Raw genomic sequence first — 25,734 nt, 5'->3', positions numbered from 1 at the left:
TTTTAAAGATAGAAGGTTTAATCATAGGTAGAAGTGAAAGTCTTTTCTTATAACTTTAAAATAAATGTTGTCAAACAGTTTGGCAGGTCCTCAAAAAGTCAAACATATGACCCAGGGATTCCACTCTTAAATATATACCCAAAAGAACTGAAAGCAGGGCCTCAGACATTTGTACATGCAGGTACACATAGTAGCATTATTCACAATGGTCAATAGTTGGAAGCAAACCAAGTGTTCAACAACAGATGAATGGATAAACAATATATAACACACATACACACAACACATTATTACTCAGCCTTGAAATCAAAGAAATGAAAGGTTGGTAAATGCTACAATATAGATAAATTTTGAGGACATTAGGCTAGGTGAAATAAAGCAAACAGAAAAGACAAATACTGTATGATTACACTTATTTGAGGTATTTAGAACAGGCAAATTCATAGAGAAAGACAGTAGAATGGTGGTTGCCTGGGTTAGGGGAAAGGAAGAAATATGAATTATTGTTTAATAGGTAGAGAATTTCATTTGGGATATATTAAAAAGTTCTGGAGATGGATGGTGGTGATGGTTGCATAACATGAATTCATTTAATGACACCGAATTATATAACAAAAATGATTAAAATGGCAGAGTTGGTAAATGTTGGGCTTGCCTCCTCCAACAACTACATCAAAATCACAACTAAATTACAGAACACCCTTGAGAACCATGTGAAGAGCAGCTGAACAGAACTCCTACGACTAAGGAAATAAAGAAGAATCCATGTTGAGATTAGTAGGAGGGATGGAAACATGAAGCAGACTGATCCTATATCCACATGTGGTAGTTAAGGAAACATTAAGAATTGGGAATATTAAGAATATATCAGCTGTGGGTCTTTCCCTTGAGGAGTGTGAGGTACCAGACCAACACTAGGTTCCCCAGCCTAGAGCACCACTGTGGGGAATAAGAGTCTCCATTATGTTTGGCTATGAAAACCCGCAGAAATTCATGAGTGAGACACAGGGTTGCTGTACTCCAAGGCATCCTCTTTAAGAGCTGGAGCACAACTCATTTGCTCACACACTCACCCTAAGCTCTAGCAAAAGGATGGTAGCTTGAAAAGAACCAGGGACTTTAGGGTGAGGAACTGAATTGTCTGGTTTCAGGGCAAGAGCTGGACAGAAGTACTGGCAGGTGCCATTGTTCCTTTGAGGAGCTGATTCCACAGACAGTCTGCAGGTTCAAATGCCAAATCTGAGTTCCCATTAACTTGGCTCATACCACTCACCCCATCCTGGTGACTTCCTGGTACCTAACCCCCCAGCCCAACTCTTACAGGGTCTGTTACACACAGAGACAGCCTTGGCCTATACTGTGGACTTTCTCCAAACCCTCAAAGGTCCACAGCCCTTAAAAAGAAGTAACTGGACTCAGTGTGCCATGTACATTTTGCTAAGTAGCCCTAAGCCCACATGAGTAGTAGCTGGGATTGGTTTGAAGCACAGCCTCTAGCAGGTGGCTCCAAGCCTGGCATAGGCAGCTAAAAACCAAAAATTGCTTTGTAGTTCCTACTAGGTGGTCCTGAGCTAGGTACACACAGAACTGACCATAGCCTGCACTGGAGCAGATCCTGAGAGATCCAAGAACCAATAAACCCAGTGGCTGGGTTCAGACCACACCAGAGCACCACCCAATTAGTGCCATAGACACCCCAACCAAAGGGTGAATTCGGTAGGCAATAGAGCCCCTACAAAAGTGAATTTCACTCCATGTTGTCAGCCTCTGCACAGCAGCTCCTTTGCTGTAGATAGGCATATCCTCACAGTGGGTTAGTCAATCTGACCCACGGATGTGCCAACAGAAATCTAGGCTCAAGTGAAACAAGAAGGCACAATAAAACTACACATGGGGCACCCCTGGAGCACCTGGCTTGAGTGACCTGGAAGACTGTGTCACTAGACCCACAGAATACCTACTATATAAGGCTACTATTCAAAAACTGCAAGATGTAGCAGATCTACTTAATACATAGAAACAAACACAGAGATGCAGCCAAAATGAGGAGGAAAAATGTTCCAAATGAAAGAACAAGACAAAACTCCAGAAACATAACTGAACAAAATGGGAGGCAAGTAATCTACCAGATACAAAGTTCAAAACACTGGTTATGAGGATGATCAATGAACTTAAGGGAAGAATTGATGATCTTTGTGAGAATTTCAACAAAAAGAGAGAAATCATAAAAAAGAACAAGTCAGAAATGAAGAATACATGAAGTAAAATTAATAGCAGATTAGTTAAGGCAGAGGACTGAATCGGCAATTTGGAAGACAAAACAGAAGAAAACACCAAGTCAGAAAAGCAAAAAGAAAACAGAATTAAAAAGTGACAATAGTTTAACTCTGTGGAGCTCACAGCTGATCTGAGAGATACAAACAAACTCTTTTCTTAAATATTGTTACATATATTGGGTGCATAGGTTCAAGTTCATGAGTACATGCACATTTGTACATAACTAATATTAATCCATAAGGTTTAGGCCATCAGTTTGTTTATAACATGTGTTTTTTAAGGATGTGTGAAATTTGATAGTAAATGGTATCTGAGAGATACTGCGAAATCCTAAGTCAGTGTTGGTGTAGTTATTTTTTCCATAAACTTCAAAGTCAGTGTCACTTTTTTTCATTTACTATTGAAAATGGCTGGAAAAATATGTCAATTTGATAATACAAGAGATGTTGAAGAACTACAGTGAATGCTACTCGAGTTTGATGATAAAAATGATGGAGTTGAGTGTGAAAATGAAAGTGATTTAGAAGATGAAGATTATCTTCATCTGAAGAATGAAGATTATCTGAACAAATGTGGAAGTTTGTTCAGAAAATTTGGATACCGAATAAGGTATTTCTAGTGAAGAAAATGAAGATGAATTACAGATAAATGAAGAGTATTTTTTTTGAAAAGGATAAAGAATCAAAATGGAGAAATAATTCAGCAAGAAGACAAATTAGAAAACAGTCATAGAATATGTTGTGTCAACTTCTGTTAGTTCATCCAAACACAAAAAAATGCCAAGACAAAATTTGAAATTTAGATTTGCTTTATTACAGATAATATTTTAGATATAATCCTATTATATGCAGATGAATACATTGATTCTATCTCGAGCCAGTTTTCATGAGAAAGAGATGCTAAATGAATAGACAAAACTGAATTGCAAGCATTTTTAGGCCTCTTATATCTTGTTGGTTTACATTGTAGCAATTGGCTAAATTTGCAGGATTTATGGGCTACAGATGGTAGTGGGATTGAACTTTCTAGACTTACGACATCTTTATGGAGGTTTAGATTTATTCATGACCATATCAGGTTTGATGACAAACTTACGTGCTTTCAGGACCCCTGAAAGTGGATAAATTAGTGGCTGTGAGAAACATTTTCTCAGTATTGTAGAAAATTATAAATTATGTTACTCTACTGGACAGAATGTTAACAACAGATGAAATGTTACCTCAATTTAGAGGCAAATGTGGGTTTAGACAACATATTCCATCCAAATCCAATAAATACTGTATAAAAATTTTTTCTATGGTCAATTCAAAAGTATTTTACACAAGAAATGTGTAAAATGCTAGTTATATGAGTTATATGCCAGTAAGGAGACTGGAGATCCTTACTTAATCAGTAATAAACCAGTGGATGTAATTGGAACACTTACAGAAACCCTTTACTCATAGCACGTAATAGTGGAGCAGATAACTTGTTCACTGATATAAATCTGATCTCTGACTTAAAAAAGAAGCAACATTCATTATGTAGACACTGTTTGTAAGGGTAAATCCTAGCAACCCCCTGAAATACTGTCTTCTAAAACCAGGCCTGAAATATCCAACTTATTTGCTTTTGGTGAAGATTTCACACTTGTATCTCATATACCCAAAATAGGAAAAATCATAATTTTGGTTTCAAGTATGCATTTTGATGATGACACAGATTTAGACACAGAAGCCTGACACAATAGAATATTACAATCAAATGAAATCAGGAGCTGACACTGCGGACCAAATAACAGGTACATATACTGTGGCCAGGGACACCAGAAAATGGCCTCCAGTTATATTCTACACAACTATGAATACTGAAGGAATACATGTTCAAACTATTCATGTGCTAAACAGCAATGTGAAAATAAGGCACAGAACATTTATTAGAAATCTCGTAATTCAGTTAGTGCCAGACACAAATAAAATGGCATTCAGAAATCTCTATATGTGTGCATAAGCCTTCACACCTGCAATTTTATCAATTTCAAACGCAAATTAAAGGAAATTCTAATGATGACACAGATACAGCTCCTTTGACAAGTAGAAAAAGAAAAAGATGCATTAGGCACTACGCACCAAAGTAAATCACTTATCAAAATATTTTTGCTAGTGTAGACAGTGTGTATGCCTTGAGCATAGCAGTGTTGTTTGCAATGACTGTTATACAAATGTTTCACAAAGCCAGATATTGAAGATTCTGATTAATTAAAAGACTTTTTCCATTCTATTTTTAGCAATATCAATATTGTTATTTGAAAGTAAAATTTTTATTCTTTATGTTTTTAAATTTCTTTGTTTAATCATTTCTAGACTGTAGCTGAAAATAAATAAAATCATGTATTTTATTATAAGATATAATGCAAATTTGCAGTGTTTTAAATTTTTTTCACATTTCAGCATCTACTAGTAATTAATGTGTCTCTCAGATATGAAACCTGTGCTGTAATTTTTTTAGTGTGACCTCTGCAGGGTTAAAGGACAACATGAACAATGACAACATTCATATCACAGGGGCACCAGAAGAAGAAGAGACAGAATAAACTATTGAAAACTGATTTGAAGAAATAGTAGCTGAAAACTTCTGTAACCAGGTAAAAGAAATATGCATACAACACTAGGAAGTACAGAAAATCCCAAAGAAGATGAACCCAAAGAGGCCCACAGAAGACATCATAATTAAAATGACTAAATTATAGAAAAGTCATTCTGAAAAAGCAACTGAAGACTAGCTATAGAGAAACCTTATAATCAAGGACTCACAGAAGAAACCAAATCACTACATCAAGACTGGTAGGAAGTGTGAAGGTGAGAGAGGGCTGCCTGGGTTTCCAGGAATAGCAGCTGAAGTTCCAGAGGGGTATTTCAGCAGCTGAGTGGGTTCCCCTAAGAAGCGTGGGGACTAAACCTTAAGCCTGGCTCCCCCAGCCTGGCTTCCCAGAGCACCAGAACTGAGAAAGATGTCCCATAATATCTGGCCGTGAAAAGCAATGGAGTGTGTCTCTGCCATGGAGAGATGGCTAGAGATGCAGCCAACCTCTTAAAGGACCAACACACAAAATTTCATTTGCAGCCACTTATCTTGGGCTCCAGGACAGAGAGGACTAGAGCCATTTGATGAGAATCTGGGGGTGGTGACTCTGGGGCTAGAACTGAAGTGTCAGTTGCCAGGATTCTTGCAGTCATTGATCATACTGCAGAAGCCATCTTTCTTAGGCAGAGCACTCCCCTCATGCAGCATCAGCCTGGGGGAGGCAATAGTCCCACTTGCAGAATTTCCTCTTGCCGCACCCTATAAAGCTTAAGTAATGCAAAGGAGTACAACTAGAGGCACTTTCAGTGACTAAGCCGAACACAGGTACCCTGTAAAAGGAGGCTAGTCTCAGGGTAATTTGAGACTTTAGCTACCTTGCCCTGGGCCTGGTGCTGGTAAAGGTGGGTTTTGGTATGCAGCTTGGTCCTTTTACCCTTGCCCAGCAGAGGGAACCACAAGCTATGGATCATTAATAACTCCAAACACGTTGCCTAGGGCCACTCACATGCATATATGATGTAGGGCTGCAGCAGTCTTTGAATATCTAACCAATACATAGAAGCAAACACAAAGAGACGGCCAAATGAGAAGACAAAGAAACAGCCCCCTCCCCCTGAAAAAACAAGAAAATAATCCAGAAAAAAGAGTTAAGTGAAATGGAAACAAGAAATTTATAAGATATAGAGTTCACAGTAATAACTATAAGGATGCTCAACAGCATGAAAAGAGACATAGAAACAATAAAAATGGATCAGTTAGAAATAAAGAATGCAATATATGAAATCAATAACACAGTGGAAGGAATAAAAAATAGGTTAGATAAAGCAGAGGGCTTAAACAGTGATTCGGAAGAAAGTGTAGGGAAAAAACCCCTGCTCATTCAAAGCAGCAAAAAGAAAAAAATTTTTAAATGAAGACAGTTTAAGGGACCATTGGGACAGTATGAGGGGTAACAATATCTGCATCATAGGGATACCAGAAGGAGGAGAGGGGAAGGGTTTGAGAACATATTTGAAGAAATAATCGATTAAAAACTTCCCTAATATACTGAAGGAAAAACACACACAAGTCCAGGAAGTGCAGAGTCCCAAATAAGATAGACCCAAAGAGGCCTACACCCTGACACATTATAATTAAAATGGCAAAACTTAAAGACAAGGAAAGAATCTTAAAAACTGCAAGAGAAAAGCAGATAGTTACCTACAAGGGAGATCCCATAAGACTGTCATTTGATTTCTCAACAGAAATATTTCAGGCCACAAGGGATTGACATGTAATATTCAAAGTGATGAAGAGCAAGAACCTACGACCAGTGCTACCTTACTCAACAAGATTATCATTTCAAATTGAAGGAAAAAGAAAGAGCTTCCCTAATAAGAAAAACTAAAGAAGTCTGTTATTAGTAATACTAATTACTAAATACTATTAGTAATACTAATTACTAAAGGGCTTGCTTTAGAAAAAGAAAACAGAGGAAGATAGTTAAAGAACAAAATAGCAATAAATAAGTACCTATCAATAATCTCTTTACATGTAAATGGCTTAAATGTTCCAGTCAAATGACATAGGGTAGCTAAATCAGGAAGAAAAAGACACCCATACATATGTTGTCTTCAGCAGACTCACCTCGGAATGACAGATACATACACAGTAAAATAAAGAGATGGAAAATATTTTATGTAAATAGAAATTAAAATATTAGCGGCAATACTTATATCCAACAAAGTAGATTTTAAAACAGAATGTATAGTACAAGACAAGGAAAGACACTAAATGATGACAAAGAGAACAATTCCACAAGAGAATATAACCCTGATAAATATTTATGAACCCAGCATAGGAGCACCTAAATATGTAAAGCAAACTTCACAGGCACTAAAGGAGAGATCGACAGAAATAAGGTCACAGTAGGGGATCTACTGTGGATTAAAACCATATTGACTTCAATGGATAGAACTTCTAGAAAGAAACATCAACAAGGAGATGGTGACTTAAATGACACACTAAAGCAAATGGATTTAACTGACATCTTCAGAGCATTTCATCCCAAAGCAGCATAATATACATTCTTTTTTAAGTGCACATAGAATATTTTCTAGGAGAGATGATATGTTAGGACACTAACAAGTCTCAATAAATTTAAGAAAATTTAAATCATATCACTTATCTTTTCTGACCATAATGCTATGAAATTGGTTATTAATCACAAGAAGAAAACTGAAAAAATACAAAGACATGTAAGTTATATAACATTACTAAACAATGAATGTATTAAAGAGATCAAGAAAGAAAGCAAAAGATAATTCGACAAACAAAAAAATGAGAACACAACAAACAAAAATATTTGGGACACAGGGAAACCAGTTTTAAGAGGGAAATTCATAGCATTAAAGCCTACCTCAAATAAACAAGGAAAAGGTCAAATCAACTAATTTTATACTTAAGGGAACTAGAAAATGAACACTGAAGAAAGCCCACAATGAGTAGAAAAAAGAAAGTAATAAAGATAAGAGCAGACATAAATGAAATAGAGTTTACAAAAACAATACAAAAGATAAATGAATCCAAGAGCTGGTTCTTTGAAAAGATAAACAAGGTTGACAAACCTTTCCCAAGACTCATTAAGATAAAAAGAAAGAAGACCCAAATAAGTAAAAACAGAAATGAAAGAGGAGAAGTAACAATTGACAACGAAGAAACACAAAGGAGTATAAGAAAATATTAAGAACCATTATATGCCAACTAATTGGACATCCTGGATAAAATAGATACATTCCTAGAAATTTATAATCTTCCCAAACTAAATCAGAGAAAATCAGAAATATTACTAGACAGATTACAATAATTAAAATTGATGGAATTCTCTAAAAAACTCCCAGTAAACAAAATTCAATAATTCCAAGAAGAATTAACATCTCTCCTTCTCAAACTATTCCAAAACTTGCAGAGACGGGAAGACTCCCAAGCTCATTTAATGAGGCTAGTATTACCCTAATCCCAAACACTACAAAGAAAGAAAACTGGGAATTAGTATTCCTGATGCACAGAGATACTAAAATCTTCAATGAAATATCAGCAAACAAAATACAGCAATACACGCAAAGGATCATACACCAGAAACAAGTGGGATTTATTCCAGGCATGTAAAGTTGGCACAATATTTGCAAATCAATAAACATGATATACCACACTAACAAAATGAAGGTTAAGAACCACATGATCAATAGATGCATAAAAAGCATAACAACCTCCTTGGTTTTCTTGTAGTCTTCAACTTTAATCTTCAACCACCAAAGGAAGTTTAGGAACTTCCTCAATACAATGACCTTTAGACATGACCAGTGATGGTAAGGTAAAGGCAGCCAGGGAAGAACAGATGGCATATCGTTTCTATGTTGAGTTCATTCTGGGTTGCCAGTGGTTTCAGGTTTTTGTTGGTGCAAACATGTGGCCCCCACAACACATATTTCCAAAAGCACCTTGGCCAGATTGAGGAGTTACATCATCTTGAACTCTGGGAATTTGAGCCATAGCTCTGCCAGCAGCTCAAGAGTCAACACTGGTTTTATGACCTGCCGATCGACTGACAGCATAGGGCTGTCTATTGTTTTTGTGCAAGGTGGTGTGAACAAAATTAACAATATCTTTATGGATGGGAACCTTGAACACAGGTGGAAAAGTGACATTTGTGCAGGATGATTCCCTCTTTTTGTAGTATAATGATATCCATAGATCATCACACATCATGGTGTGGAGGGGGAGAGGGATGCAATTCTCTCAATCTGGTGGTTCTCACAGGAAAAGCAATGAAGGACATTTCGTTTTTAAAAAAAATATATTTTATTGATTATACCATTACAGCTGTTCTATTCCCACTTCATTCCCCTCCACCCGCACACTCCCTCCCCCACCCTTCTCCTCCCTTAGTTTATAACCACATGTCTCAACTTCTTTAGATTCTATATTTCCCCCACTATTCTCGCCCTCCCCCCTATCTATTTTCTACCTACCATCTATGCTATTTTCTGTGCCTTCTCCCCCCTTCTCCCACTCCCACCCCCCTGTTTCTAACCCTCCATGTGTTCTTCATTTCTATGATTCCACTCCTGATCTAGCTGTCCTCTTGGTTTGCTTTTGTTTTAGGTGTGGTTGTTAATACATGTGTGTTTGCTGTCCTTTCACTGTTGATATTTTTCATCATCTCTTTCTTATATAAGTCCCGTTAGCATTTCATATAATAAGGGCTTGTTGATGATGAACTCCTTGAACTTGACCTTGTCTGAGAAGCACTTTATCTGTCCTTCCATTCTAAATGAAAGCTTTGCTGGATAGAGGTCAATGACCTGTACTTGGAAACTTGTAAGACAATGAAGAATAAAACTGAAGATGATACAAATAAATTGAAAAACTATTCTGTGCTATGGATAGGCACAAATAACATTGTAAAATGTCCAGATTACCCACAACAATCTAGATATTCAATGAAATTCCTATCTAAATACGGATGGCATTTTCAATATAACTAGAATAAATAATTATAAAATTCATAGGGAACCACAAAAAAACACGAAAACTGAAAGCAACCTGCTTCTTGAGAAAGAAGAATGAAGTTAGAAGTATCAAACTACCTGATATCAAATGATACTGTAAGTCTATAGTAATCAAAGAAGTATGATATTAGCATAAAAGAGACACATAGATGAACGGAACAGAATAGACAGCACAGAAATAAACCCACACCTATATAGTCAATTAATCTTTGACAAAGAAGGGAAGACTTTATAGTCGGTTAAGAACAGTCTATTCAATAAATGGTACTGGGAAAACTGGACAGATACATGGAATAAAATAAGATTGGGCCAATATCTTATACCACATTCAAGAATAAACTCACAGTGGACTAAAGACTTAAATGAAAGACCCCAAACATAGTCAGTAAACTCTTTGATATTGCTCTGAATGATATTTTTTGGATATCTCTCCTTGGGCAAGGGAAGTAAGAAAAACAAAAAACAACAACTACAACAACAAAAAATGAAACCGCCTCAAATTAAAAAGTTTCTGTATAGGAAAGGAAACCATCAACAACAAAAAAAGATAAGCTACTGAATGGAAAAAGATATTTACCAAAAATATATCTGATAAGAAGTTAATATCCAAATATATATAAAGAACACACACAACTTAACACCAAAAAATCCCAAAACAACCTTATTAAAAAATGGGCAGAGGACCTGAATAGACACTTCTCCAAAAAGGACATACAGCTGGCCAATAGACATACAAGAATATGCTCATGTCACTAATCATCAGACATACAAAATATATAAAACCACAATGAGATATCACCTCACACTGGTTAGAATAGCTATTATCAATGAACCAATAAACAGCAGGTATTGGTGAGGATGTGGAGAAACCGGAACCTTTGTGCAGTGTTCAAGGGATTGTAAATTGGTTTAGCCTGTGTGAAAATAGCATAGAAGTTCCTAAAAAATTAATAATAGAATTAACATATGACCCAGACATTCTATTTCTGGGTATTTATTCAAACACAACTAAAACATTAATTCAAAAAGATGTATGCATTCCTATATTCACTGAAGTATTATTTATTTTTGTGTTTTTTGTTGTTGTTCAATCACAGTTGTCCCGTTTTCCCCATTAGTCTCCTCTGCCCTACTCCCACCATCCACTTTCAATCCACCCCCCTCCCAGGTGTCTTTGTCCATGGGTCCTTTATACATGTTCCTTAACTTGGCCTTTCCCCTTCTCATTGAAGTATTATTTAAAATAGACAAGATATAGAAGCAACTTAAGTGCCCATTAATACATGATTAGATAAAGAAATGGTACATATATATATTAGACTATTAGTGAGCCATAAAAAATTAAATCTTACCATTTGTGACAACATGGATGGACCTAGAGGTATTATGCAAAGTGAAAAAGTCACACAGAGAAAGATAAATATCATATGTTTCACTTATATGTGATTCTAAATATCAAAATAAACAAATAAACAAAACAAGCAATTTCATAGATACACAGAACAAAATGATGGTCGCCAGGCAGGAGAAGGTTGGGGGATGGGTGAAAAAGGTGAAGGTTTAAACAAGTACAGTTGTCATAACTTCATACGAAGTTATGAAAACAGTCATGGAGAAGTACAGCATAGGGAATGTAGTCAATATTATTGGAATCATAATATATTGTATCACATGTGGACTAGAACTATTGAAGGGGTCACTTCATAAATTATACAAATGTCTAATTACTATGCCGTACATGTGAAATTAATATAATACTGAATTTCAAGTGTAATGAAAAAAATAATTAAAAATAAAATTAAAATGTATAGAAAGGTAAATTCTGTTATGTATTTATTTTACCACAGTAAAAAACAATGGCCAGGTGCATAAAGACCTTGGAGCCGCGGCTGCCGCAGCGGTCGGGGGCCCAGAGGTTTCCGCCCCCTCCCAGCGACAGGGGCGTCTGCCACAGAGGACTCATTGGGACCCTGGCACCTGTGAGTAAAGACAAAAGCAGGAGCGGCAGGACCAGCTGCCCTCGGCCAGCCCAAAACACCTCAGAGCCGCTTCTGCATTAGGGGTGTAGAGGCTTCCGTCTGCGGACAGTGCCACGGAGGAATCATATGGAGTCCAGGACCCAGTGGAGCATTGGGCCATCTGCGGGGTCCTTGGAAGAGTTGGCTCCCTCCCTCACCATATAGGTGGGGCTGGGTGGCAGAGACCTGTCTGCCTAGGTTTGCAGGGAGGGTGGCAAGGACAGGGGGCCATGTTCAGTTGCGATCTCTGTGGTCGCCAGTCCACCAGCCTGCCAGCCCAGGAAATTTGAGAGGAGCATTGTCCTAACCAGTCAGGTTGAGGATTGGGCTGGGCTGAGAGGCACACTTTCTAGAGAAGTTTTTACTGGACCTTAGTGGACTGAGGTGTTCTCCTGTGAAGGCAGCTTGACTTGCTTCTCACCCAGCCACAGGACTTGGAAGGACCAGTACCAGATCCCGTGGGACACAGGCAGCCTGTCAGGGGGGTGGGCGCCCGCACCCCAGTCTGGTAGCCTGGCTTGTGCGCGGGTGTGCACCTGGGCCTACAACCCAGCCCACAGAGGGGTCCTGCCAAAACCAGAAAAACCAGATTGGGCAGTTTGACACCAACAAGGAAGGAGTTTTTTTTTTTTTTTAATTTTTTCTAAAACCTTTTTTTAAACTTTTTTCAGTAATCGTGTATTTTTTTAAATTTTATTCTTGCTGTATCTTTAGTACTCTGTTCCTCTCGTTTTTTTTTCCTGTTTTAGTCCTTCTTCCTTTCACCCCAAACTTATTGCTTTTTCCTCACTTCTCTTGCCCTTTTTTTGTGTGTTTGTTGGTTTGTTTGTTTCTTTCTATACCACTGTAAATACTTCACAACACATCTCTCGGGTCTTAGACCACTTTACAGGTTCCTGAATTCTATTACTGTAGTGATTAACTCTACTTGCTCACATGCTACATCTATTTACTATTCTTTACTCTCACCTTACCTCAAAATCTGACCACCCGCAACCTCACTGCATTCTAGATACAACTCACAAGCCTTCCCTCCCCAACAAGAAACTTATCTTTGGTCTATCCATTCTTAAAAGTGGCAAATTGGGTTGATGATTACAGTTAACACTATATAGAGCCTAAAGATCTTCTATCTCTTCTCTACCGGCTGTGACTGTAAGTATCATAAAGTATTATCTCGCTGTCATAAACCATTTTGCCTCCCCCTCCAGCTGATCACACACACACAAAGAAAGGAGTAGGTGGAAACAGAAAACATCAAGATACCTGCAGGAGACTGCACCACTGAATTTCACAGGTATTCTACCACAGAAGTTCACACCATAAACTTAGGGAGTCAGAACAAATCAATTTAAGAAGCTGAAGCTAACAAGAAGAGTCTCATAAGCAATGGGAAGACAAAGAAACAATACCCCACTGAAAGAAAAGGTGGAAGTCTAAGAAATAATGTCAGATGAAAGAGAGGCAAGTCAGCTATCAGATATTGAATTCAAAGCACTAGTTATCAGGAAATTGAAAGAGCTCACAATGAGATACCAGAAACTAGAGGGGAGCTACCAGAAACTAGAGGGGAGATACAATGAGCTCTCCGCAAACTATATCAACATGAAAAAGGAAATAGAAACTATTAGCAAAGGACAAGATGAAATGAAGAATACAATTTCGGAACTGAAGAACACAGTAGAAGGAATGAAAAGCAGGATTGATGAGGCAGAAGATCAGATGAGCAAGATGGAGGACACAGTAGAAAGAATCTCCCAGAAAGAGCAAGAAAGGGAAAAGAGGCTCAAAAAGAATAAAGAGGGACTAACAGAAATGCAAAATAATATGAAAAGTAATAATATCTGAATAATAGGAATACCAGAAGGAGAAAAAGAAGAACAAGGGATAGAAAACCTACTTGAAAGAGCAGTAACAGAAAATGTTCCTAAGTTGAGGAGAGATAAAGTCACACGAATCAAGGAATCACAGAGAGTTCCAAGCAGGTGGAACACAAAGAGGCCAACTGCAAGACACATCATCATTAAAATGGCATACCTCCAAGACAAAGAGAAAATCCTAAAGGCAGCAAGGGAGAAAAAGGAAGTAACATACAAGGGGGGGGCCCTATAAGGTTCGCTACTGACTTCTCAATGGAAACATTTGAACCAAGAAGAGAATGGGAAGAAATATTCCAAGTAATGAGAAACAGAGGCCTACAACCAAGGCTACTTTACCCAGCAAGGCTCTCAATCAAGATAGAAGGCCAAATAAAGAGCTTCCAAGACAAAAGAAGTCTACAGGAATATGCCTCCACCAAACCAGCTCTACAAGAAATACTAAAAGGACTGCTTTAAGGAAAGGAAGGAAAAGAGAGAGACAGAGAGGAACACAGGTACAAAAATGGCAATGAATACATACCTACCAATAATAACCTTAAATGTAAATGGATTAAATGCTCCAATCAAAAGACATAGAATGTCTGAATGGATAAGAAAGCATGACCCACACATATGCTGCCTACAGGAGATCCACCTCAGGTCAAAAGACCATCATAGAAAAAAAGTGAAAGGCTGGAAACAAATTTTCGAGGCAAATGTTCAAGAAAAAAAAGCCGCGGTAGCAATTCTAATCTCAGACAAAATAGACTTCAAAAAAAAAGGGCCATAAAGAGAGACTCAGAAGGTCACTTCATAATACTCAAGGGAAGAATACACCAAGAAGACATTAACATCATAAATATATATGCACCCAACATAGGAACACCCAAATATATAAGAAAAGTCCTAGAAGACTTCAAGAAAGATATTGACAGCAACACAATTATACTAGGGGATTTTAACACCCCACTGTCAAAAATGGACAGATCTTCCAAACAAAATATAAACAAAGATATAGCTGCACTAAACAACACCCTAGATGAAATGGACTTAACTGATATATATATAGAGCTCTTCATCCCAAAGAAGCTAAATACACATTCTTTTCAAATGCACATGGAACATTTTCAAAGTTAGACCACATGATAGGGCACAAAACGAGCCTCAACAAATTCAAGAAAATTGAAATCATACCAAGCATTTTCTCTGACCACAAGGGACTGAAATTAGAAACCAACCCCACAGGAAAAAACCCCAAACACCCAAAATCATGGAGACTGAATGGTATGCTATTAAACAATGAATAATCAAGATTGACATTAGGGAAGAAATGAAAAAGTTTCTGGAAATAAATGAAAATGAAGTCACAACAACCCAAAAGTTATGGGACACGGCCAAGGAAGTCCTGAGAGGGAAGTTCATAGCAATACAGGCTTACCTAAAGAAAATAGAAATATTTCAAATAAACAACCTAACCCGGCACCTGCAAGAACTCAAAATACAATAAGTAAGACAGCCCAGAGCAGGTACAAGGAAGGAAATAAGCAAGATCAGAGCAGAATTAAATGACATAGAGACTAAAAGCACAATTCTAAGGATCAATGAATTCAAGGGTTGGTTTTTTGAAAAGATAAACAAAATACACATGTCTTTAAGTAGGCTTATTAAGAAAAGAAGAGAGAGGACACAAAAAAACACAATCAGAAATGAAAGACGAGAAATTACAACTGATACCACAGAAATAGAAGGGATTGCAAGGAATTACTATGAAGAACAGTATGCCAATAAATTTGAAAACCTAGGTGAAATGGACAAATTTCTAGAAAAATATAATCTTTTAAAATTCAATGAAGAAGAAGTAGAAAGCCTGAACAGACCAATAACAGCAAATGAAATTGAAGCAGTAATAAAAAAACTCCCATCACACAAAAGCCCCAGACCAGATGGTTTCACAGGAGAATTCTACAAAGCTTTTAAGGAAGAGCTAACCCCTATTCTTCACAGACTATTCCAAAAAATCCAAAATGACAGGAAACTCCCAAACTCTTTTTATGAAGCCAGCATCATCCTAATTCCAAAACCAGATAGAGACACAACAAAGAAAGAAAACTTTAGGCCATTATCGCTGATGAACATAGATGCTAAAACTCTCAACAAAATATTGGCAAATCGCATCCAGCAATACATCAAAAAGATCATACACCACGACCAAGTGGGATTCATCCCAGGGATGCAAGGATGGTTCAATATCTGCAAATCAGTAACTGTAATACACCACATAAAAAAAAAGCAAAGACAAACACCACATGGTCATATCAATAAATGCAGAAAAAGCTTTTGATAAGTTACAACACCCATTTATGATAAAGGTACTCAGCAAAGTGGGAATAGAGGGAGCATTCCGCAATATAATAAAGGCCATATATGAAAGACCTACAGCCAATATCATACTCAGTGGACAAAAACTAAAAGCTTTTCCACTAAGATCAGGAACAAGACAAGGTTGTCCACTTTCACCACTTCTATTTAATATAGTATTGGAAGTTTTAGACTCAGCGATTAGGCAAGAAAAGGAAATAAAAGGCATTCAAATTGGAAAGGAGGAAACAAAACTGTCATTTTTTGGAGATGACATGATAGTGCACATATAAAATCCTATAGACTCTACCAAAAAACTGCTCAAACTAATAAATGAATTTGGCAAAACAACGGGATACAAAGTCTATATACAGAAATCAACGGCATTTTTGTATACTAACAATGAATCAGCAGAAGGAGAAATCAGGGAAAAAATCCCATTCAATATAGAAAAAACAAAAATAAAATATCTGGGAATAAATCTAAACAAGGAGGTAAAAGACCTGTATGCAGAAAACTACACAATACTGAAGAAAGAAATCAAGGAAGACACAAACAAATGGAGACATGTACCGTGTTCATGGATTGGAAGAAGTAACATCATCAAAATGTCCATACTACCCAAAACAATTTACAGATTCAATGCAATACCTGTTAAAGTTCCAATGGCATATTTCACAGACATAGAACAAACACTTCAAAAATTTATATGGAACCATAAAAGACTGCGAATAGCACCTTCAATTTTGAGAAAGAAGAGCAAAGTAGGAGGGATGACAATACCTGATGTCAAACTGTATTACAAGGCCACTGTAGTCAAAACAGCCCGGTACTGTCATAAAAACAGGCACATAGACCAATGGAACAGAACAGAGAACCCAGAAATAAAGCCAACTCTCTACAGTCAATTAATATTCGACAAAAGGGGGCAGTAACATAAAATGGGGTAAAGATAGCCTCTTCAATAAATGGTGTTGGGAGAACTGGACCGCTACATGCAAAAAAATGAAACTCAAGCACCAACTTACATCATACACCAAAATAAATTCAAGGTGGACAAAAGACTTAAATATAAGCTGTGAAACCATTAAAGTCCTATAGGAGAACATTGGCAGGAAAATATCAGATATTTCACGCAGCAACATTTTTACTGATATGTCCCCTAGAGCAAGGAATATAAAGGAAAGAATAAACGAATGGGATCTCATCAAAACAAAAAGCTTCTTTGCAGCTAAAGAGAACAGCATTAAAATATAAAGACAACCAACTGTATGGGAAAACATATTTGCAAATGATACCTCAGACAAAGGTTTAATCTCCAAAATATACAAAGAACTCACACAACTTCACTCTAAGAAGACAACTAACCCAATTAAAAAATGGAGAAAGGATTTGAACAGGCACTTCTCCAATGAGGACATACAGAGGATCCAGAGACACATGAAGAGATGCTCAATATCGCTTGCTATCAGAGAGATGGAAATTAAAACCACAATGAGATACCACTTTACACCGGTGAGAATGGCTATCATAAACAAAGCAACAACAAATGTTGGAGAGGTTGTGGGGAAAAGGGGAGTCCAGTCTTCTGTTGGTGGGATTGCAGACTGGTACAACCATTATGGAAAACAGTATGGAATTTTCTCAGAAAACTAAAATTGGACCTGCCTTTTGACCCAGCAATTCCACTGCTAGGATTGTATCCTAAAAACCCTAAAACACCAATCCCAAAGAACACATGCACCCCAATGTTCATAGCAGCACAATTCACAGTAGCCAAGAGTTGGAAGCAACCTAGGTGCCCATCAATAAATGAATGGATCAAAAAACTATAGTACATATACAGAATGGAATTCTACACCGCAGAAAGAAAGAAGGAGCTCCTACCTTTTGCAACAGCATGGATGAAACTAGAAAGCATTATGCTGAGTGAAATAAGCCAGGTGTTGAAGGACAAATACCATATGATCTCACCTTTAACAGGAAGCTAAACAACAAAACAAAGAAGCAAGCAAAATATAACCAAAGACACTGAAATAGTGAACAGGCTGACAGTGACCAGAGGGGAGAGGGGAGGGAATTTCAAGGGAAATAGGGCAGGGATTTAGAGGAACATATATAAAGGATACATGGACAATAACTGAGAAGGGTGGAAATAGGAGGGAGGGGGGGAGTACGGGGGTGGGATGGGATGGGAGTAATAGACAGAAAACTGTACTGGAAAAATAATTAAATAAAAAATTGGGGACAAAAGAAAAGCAAAAAAATATATTAAAAAAATAAAAATTCAAAGATACAGTAATATGTGATGAACAAGGAGTCATTCTCTAACTTTCAACGCCCATAAATAGAGTTAATGTAAATTCTTCCAGTTGTGTTTTATGTATTTATTACTCATATAAGTGTAGTCATGATTCTCCCTGGAGAAAGTTAAGTGGCAGGGTATGGGTGAAAATGGATGTTCCTACAACAAACCAAGTATCTTAAAAATGTGTTGTAATTCAAATATAGTGATGAGTAGAAACCCACAGTCAGTAGAACTTGTGGATGGACTAGATTTTCTAGGGGAACCTATGCCTATGTACAAAGTTATCCATATATTTTGTCTCCACCTGGCCAATATTACCTGTCTGGAAGAGGTATAAGGGAACAGAACTTGGCTTTCCTATATGAACATGTTATACCTTTTCCTATTTGAAACAGTTATGACAGGATGTAATGATGGCCTGTTTTATTCTCTGCCCTGTGAGTTTTTTGTTTTTTGAAGGCAGTGACCATGCTTGATATTGTGTCCACAGAACATAGATCAATGCTTGTCACCATGATGTGGAACTCAATTATGTTTGTTCATTGAATTATTGAATGAGTAGTACATAGTCACTAAATACGTATGTACCATGGCAAAGGTATGCACGTGTGTGTGCATGTGTGTGTGCACATGTATGTGCATTTTATGTTTGGCGTTGGCCTTCATATTTCAATGTTATATCTAATGGTTCTAATTCACCTAAATAAATTATATTGTGGGAAATGAATATTGGAAGTAAATGTTGATTTCTCAACAAGTAGGATCAAGCCATCAAAAGTGATTAAAAATTCTAAATCATCAAAAAAATGGCCAAAAAATATTCTAATTGTTCATGTAAAATGGAGGATTTCCCACAAATCTTTACAATATTCCAATAAAAATCTGCTTTCAAAATTTTCTAATGTTACAAGTGAATGCAGTGTATAAGTATCAACTAAATCATTTTTATATACAGTATAGCATTCAGTCAACTGGCAAATATGAAATCAGGTCTGATGATTGGACAGTAGTACTTTATCATAGTGAATTTACTGATTTTAATATTTGTATTGTGTTTATGTGAGAAAATGTTATTTTTTATAGGAAGTACACACAAAAGTGCTAGTTGTTGGGGCATCAAGATGGCAACTAACTCTCAGTGGTTCAGGGAAAGGAAGATTGTAATGTATTTAAAACTTTTCTGTAAGTCTTTAATGGTTTAAAAATTTTTAAATATAAAATAAAAGAATTAAAAAAAGAAGGTGTGATGTTGTCATATTTACTAATAAGAGTACAATTAGCTACAGTAATATCAAAGTACAGCAGATATAAACCATAATAAAAATTTTAATTAAAAATTAAAAACCTTTCAAAAAGGAAAAAATACTTAAAAAATTAAAACAGAAAGAAGAAATTTTGAAAAGACTGTTTAGATGGTGACAAATATTTCACATAAGATATAACTGGGGTTGGACGCAGAGAAGAACAAAATTGCTGCTCTACGTTGAAACTCATTACATTGCTTTACAATAGAGTAAAAAAGGAAAAAGACAAAACCAAGGCAGAATAATAAGCACCTGTATAAATGTGCTAACAAATGTGTGATGAATGACCAGACATCAGCTCTCAGTTATACTCACACAATGGTTTTTCCAATGTGCAAAAATGACTTCTCTACAAACTCCCGGACACTGTGGACTTCTCCCGTAGCTATGACAAAATCCTCTGGCTCCTCCTTCTGCAACATCAGCCACATAGCCTACGGAGAGACAGGCAAATCCTAGTTAAAATTGCAGCCACTTGCCACTTGGGAAATATAATGTTATCGAACTCACATAATTGGGTATGGACATTGTTAAAAGGTAAACTGAGGCATATCAAATTTGTTTAAAAAGGAGTTTATTTGCTCATACCTTCATTTTAATAGAGTAGTGCTAAAGCAAAGGTGGTTAGTAATGCTCCACAAGAGAGGGGCAAGGTTAGAAAATGAAGTAAAGCAAAGCAAAGCAAATAAATTATTAGACTGGTTATAGTTTATGCAGTTGCTTTACTTGGGAAAGCCAAGTAAGCTGTTTGTGATTGTTTTTTCTTAAGAGTCATTTTCTTTGATTCAAGTGAAGCAGCTTAGGTTTGGCTTGCTCATGTGGGCTACCAAGACATTAGAATCACCTATGGTAAGTCTAACAGTCTCCATGTTTAAGTACTTTAAACATGTATAGCTAGAAAACAACCATGAACTTAAAGCAATATTCTTACCACTATAGTAGTGGTTTTTAAACTTTAATGTATATTGGAATCATGCGAGGAACAACTCAGTAAACATGCTTAGGCCACAGTCACAGAAGTGGACATAGTAGAGAATATGCTTTAGGTATCTTAATCTTTAGCATCCCAGGTGACTGTCATGCAGCAGTTGCTTAGAGTACAATTTAGAGGAACAAGATATTGAAGAGTGTATGTGGCAAATAACCTTTCTATTGTACATTTAAGAAAAGAAGAGTTTAAAAACCATTGTCTAATTTACTTTCATATTATGGACAAAAGGGAAGAAAAAGTCCTTTAAAGACAGATGTTTATACTAAAAATAGAACAAAATTTCTTAACAATAAAGTGAAAAGTGTATCAAAGTGGTGACATCAAAAAGCAAAATAATAAAAAATTATTAATGGACTTTCAGTTAAGTTGGAAGCTTAAGTGATACTCTTATCCTCACACAACTATGCCAAAATTAGAACTAAAATACAGAACCACCATCATTCAGAACCACCTGAAATCTACCTGAGTGGAAGTCCTACAACTGGGGATTTAAAGAAGACATACTGAGCCTGGGAGGAGGGGCTGAGCTGCGGAATGGGCTGGTCCCACACCCACGTATGGCAGATAAATATCAGGAGGGCAATCATGGCTGTAGAGGTCTGCCCTGAGGAGAAAGGGATCCTAGCCCCACACCAGGCCCCCAAGCCCAGGGTGCCAGTGCTGGAAAGGGAAGTCCCCATGACTTCTTGCTGTAAACACCACCAGGGATTGAGGCTGAAAGAGATGGAAGGCCTCTATAGTCCCAGGTAATTCCTCTTAAAGGGCCCACACAAAGACTTACTTCGACTCCCTCCCTCTGATCTCTAGTGCTGGGGGAATAGCTCAAAGGGCACCAAGTACATTGGGGAAGAACTGACCTATCTGGCATCAGAGCGAGTGCTGGGGGACAACTTTCTCCCAGACAACAGTAGCCTGGCACAAACTATTGTTCCTTTGATAAGCTTCCCCATCCCAGAGCCAGCAGACAGTTGCAATATCTAAGTCTCCATTACTTGGTTTACACTGTTTGCCCCTCTCTGATGATTCCCTGGTGAGACCCTGTCCCACCAAATTTCTAGGCCTACCCAAGCAGCTTCCAGTGGCTTTTCCATATGAATGGCCTGTCTTGGTTCATGTTTCAGACTTTTAAAATCTTTCAAAAAGCAGTCTCTGGCCTTAAACTGCTCCATACCTCTTTCTAAGTGGTCCCATGTATAGCACTAGCAGTATCAGCAGGACATGGTTCACAGCTTGGCCTCTCCTGGGTACCTCCAACCCAGTACAAGTAGCAGCCATCTGCAGATTGCTTTGCAGATCAAACCAGGCAGCCCCGGGGAGAGCACAGGTGGCAGCCGACCTTAGCAGGCACCTCTTGGGGGAGGGCCCTCAGAGACAGAACACCTGGTGGACAGCTTCAGACTACTACATTGAAGCACCACTGAAGCACCTCCACAGCCACATACTCAAGGGGGTAGATTCAGTAGGCACAAGAGCCCCAGTGAGGTAAGTCCTGCTCTGTGGGTACAGTAAATCCTCTGCAGTAGTTGGTGGTCACAGCCAGTCCTTACAGTTCATCAGCCTGGGGGTAAATCGCTTCCAATGATATGCTAACAGCAATCAAGGCTCAACTACAACAGGAGGATGTACATAGCTCACATGGGTGTGAGGTACACCTGGAGTGCCCAGCTTTAGTGACTTTTAAAAGAAAAAGTCGAGACTCAAATCAGCAATCTGAAATATAAGGGAGCAAAAAACACTCTCATCATAACAGCAAAAAGAAAAAGGAATAAAAAAATATATAGTGTAAGGAGCCTCTGGGACAACTTCAAGCATACCAACATTTGCATCAAGGGGGTGCTGGAAGAAGGTAGTGAGCAAGAAATTGAAACCCTATTTGAAAAATATAATGACAGAAAACTTCCCTAACTTAGTGAAGAAAATAGACATACAGAAAGCACAGAGAGTCCCAAACAAGATGAACCCAAAGAGGCTCTGACCAAGACACAACATAATTAAAAGGCAAAAGGTTAAAAAACAAAGAGTATTAATTAACTCTGTGGAAATCATAGTAAAAAATATTACAGTGTAGTTCTCGTGTATCCAACAGATATATTCATTACTATTATGTGAAGTGCAAAAAAATTTAAAACACTACAAATTTGTGTTTATTATATTTATATAATATATGATTTTTATTTATTTTCCATTATAATCCAGAAATTATTAAATACAGAGATATAAAAACACAAAGAATAATTTTTTCCAAAACCACAAACATGAATATTATTAAAAAATAGAACCAAAAAATGTTTTTAACATTAATTAATCAGAATCTTCCATAGCTGGCTTTGTGAAACATTTGTAACAGGCGTTGCAGACAACACTGCTGTGCTCAAGGCATACACACTGTCCACAACACTTGCAAAATTATTTTAATAAGTAACTCATTTTGAATGCAAAGCACCTAACACATTCTGATTTTTTTCCTTGCCCCCAAAATACTCTTCATTCATGTCTTATTTATCTTTACTTTCTTCACCAGAAATATCTTGCTTGATATCTGACTCATCTGAATGAACTTCTAAATAATCTTCATCTACTAAATTACTTTCATCTTCATACTCAACTTTATTGTTGTCATCATTAGATTCAAGTAGCATTTGCTGAAGTTCCTCAACATCTCTTGGATTATTGAACTGATACATGTATTTTTTCAGCCATTTTCAATGGTAAATTAAAAAAACAACAACACTGACTTTGAAGTTTGCAGGCGGGGGGTGGGGAACCCAACTACACCAACACTGACTTCGGAGTTCATGTTATCTCTCAGGTACAATTTACTATTGAATATTACACACCCTTACAAAACAGACTTACAACCAAACTAGCTTAAACATTATGGCTTAACATTAGTCATGTACAAACATGCAGCTAGTCATGACCTTGAACCTAGGTACTTGGCATATGTAAAATACTTAAGAAAAGAGTTTGTTTCTCTCAGATCAGCCACAATGTCCCCAGGGTATAAGCAGAAAAAGAAAAGCAGCTAGTTATCTACAATGGCACTCCCATTAGACTGTCAGCTCTATTTCTCAACAGAAACTTTGAGGGCCAGAAGGGACTTGCAAGAAATATTCAAAGTGAAGAAAAAGAGGACTAAGAACCAAGATTACTCTCTGCAGCAAAGTTATCACCTATAATTAAAAGACAGATAAAGAGCTTTCCAGACAAGAAAAAACTAAGAGAGTTCATCATTACCAAACCAGTACTTTCTAAAATGTTAAAGGGTCTTCTTTAAGAAGAATAAGAGGAAGAAGATAATAAATATGAACAATAAAATGGCAATAAATACATGACTATCTAGAAATGAATCTAAGAAAACAAAACAAACAAGAAAGAACAGAAACAGACTCATAAATACAGAAAACATTTTGATGATTGACAAATGGGAAGGTGATTGAGAGGATGGGGAAAAAAAGGTGAAGAGGATAAAGAAGTACACATTGATTGTTACATAATAGCCACGAAGATGTAAAGTACAGCATAGGGAGTATAGTCAATAGTATTTTAATAACTATGTATGATCAGATGGGTATCAGATTGGGATAATCACTTAGTAAGTTATATAATGTATCACTGAGTGTACACCTGAACTAATATAATAGTGTATATCAACTGTAATTGAAAAAAACAGTAATTAAAAAAGCACCAAGGGAAAAGTTTTTTAATCCATCACTATTTATTTACTGATAATGTTCATTTATATTTATTTTTTAATCCTCACCTAAGGATATGCTTACTGATTTTAGAGAGAGAGGGAGAAGGGGGTGATGGGTAGAGAGAGAGAGAGAAACATCAATGTGGGAGAGAAACATCAATCAGTTGCCTCCCCTATGCACCCTGACTGGGGATCGAACCTGCAACTTAGTCATGTGCCCTGACCAGGAATTGAATCTATAACCTCTTATTGTACAATATGAGTCTCCAACTGTCAGACCACAGACCAGTACCAATCCATGGTCTGTTAGGAACTGGACCACACAGCAGGAGGTGAGCAGAGGGCAAGTGAGCAAAACTTCATCTGTATTTACAGCTGCTCCCCATCACTCACATTACTGCCTAGCTCAGCCTCCTGTCAGATCATCAGACCAGCAGCAGCAGCAGCAGCAGCAGCATTAGATTCTCAAAAGAGTGCAAACCCTACTGTGAACTGCTCATGGGAGGGACCTAGGTTGCTCACTCCATATGAGAATCTAATGCCTGATGATCTCAGGTGGAGCTGAGGTGGTGATGCTGGCACTGGGGAGTGGCTGCGAATACAGAGCATCATTAGCAGAGGTTTGACTGTACAGGGACCATAATAAATCAATTGCTTGCAGACTCATACCAAACCCTATCATTGAGTTGTAAGTGACAATTAAGCTGCATCTGGTGGCAGGCTTTAAGCCAGAATCTGACACTTATTTTACTCTGTGTGTGGCCTGCCCATTATTTTATTTACCACCTCTGTCTGTGTCTCTCTTTCCTGTACTGTGCACTTGTCACATTCACAGTTTTGGTAAACCCACATGCTAACTCTAGCATGTGCTGAGTTGTATAATTATTTCATTATATACTACAAGTAAGACAATTGATATAAAGTGCACAACAAATGCAATGTGATTGAATCATCCTGAAACCATTCTCCCACTCTCTAGTCATGAAAAAATTATCTTCCATGAAACTGGTCCCTGGTGCCCAAAAGGTTGGGGACCACTGGTGTATGGGACAATGCTCTAACTGACTGAGTCACCTGGCCAGCACTTTGCTGATACTGTGTAAACTGGATTCCAAAACCTGAGATGCAATAACTGATCTATAGATCAATTTCCTTATCTCTAAAACTGAAAGAATGCCACTAACCCTTAGACTAGATGAGATGATTTGTATTCAGCACAAAGGAAATGATGTCAAGAAGGGAATATTGAACCCTAAACAGAATTTTGGCCTTCACAAGTATTCTAAGACCTCAAGAATTTCCCCAGTAC

At 37.4% G+C, this 25,734-nt stretch overlaps 1 protein-coding gene across 1 annotated transcript in view; it reads right to left on the bottom strand.

The window, feature by feature from the left end:
* Nucleotides 1-25,734, bottom strand: part of GMDS (GDP-mannose 4,6-dehydratase) — a 717,933-nt gene that overhangs the window by 134,190 nt on the left and 558,009 nt on the right. The window contains exon 8 of the mRNA XM_037069886.1: nt 20,053-20,171. Coding sequence (XP_036925781.1) covers nt 20,053-20,171 — 119 coding nt within the window. The remainder of the gene's footprint in view (nt 1-20,052; nt 20,172-25,734) is intronic.

This window comes from Sturnira hondurensis, unplaced genomic scaffold, assembly GCF_014824575.4.
Source record: "Sturnira hondurensis isolate 20B ecotype Veracruz unplaced genomic scaffold, ASM1482457v3 Scaffold0001304, whole genome shotgun sequence".
Taxonomy (NCBI): Eukaryota; Metazoa; Chordata; class Mammalia; order Chiroptera; family Phyllostomidae; genus Sturnira; species Sturnira hondurensis.
This window is presented reverse-complemented; position numbering and strand designations above follow the sequence as displayed.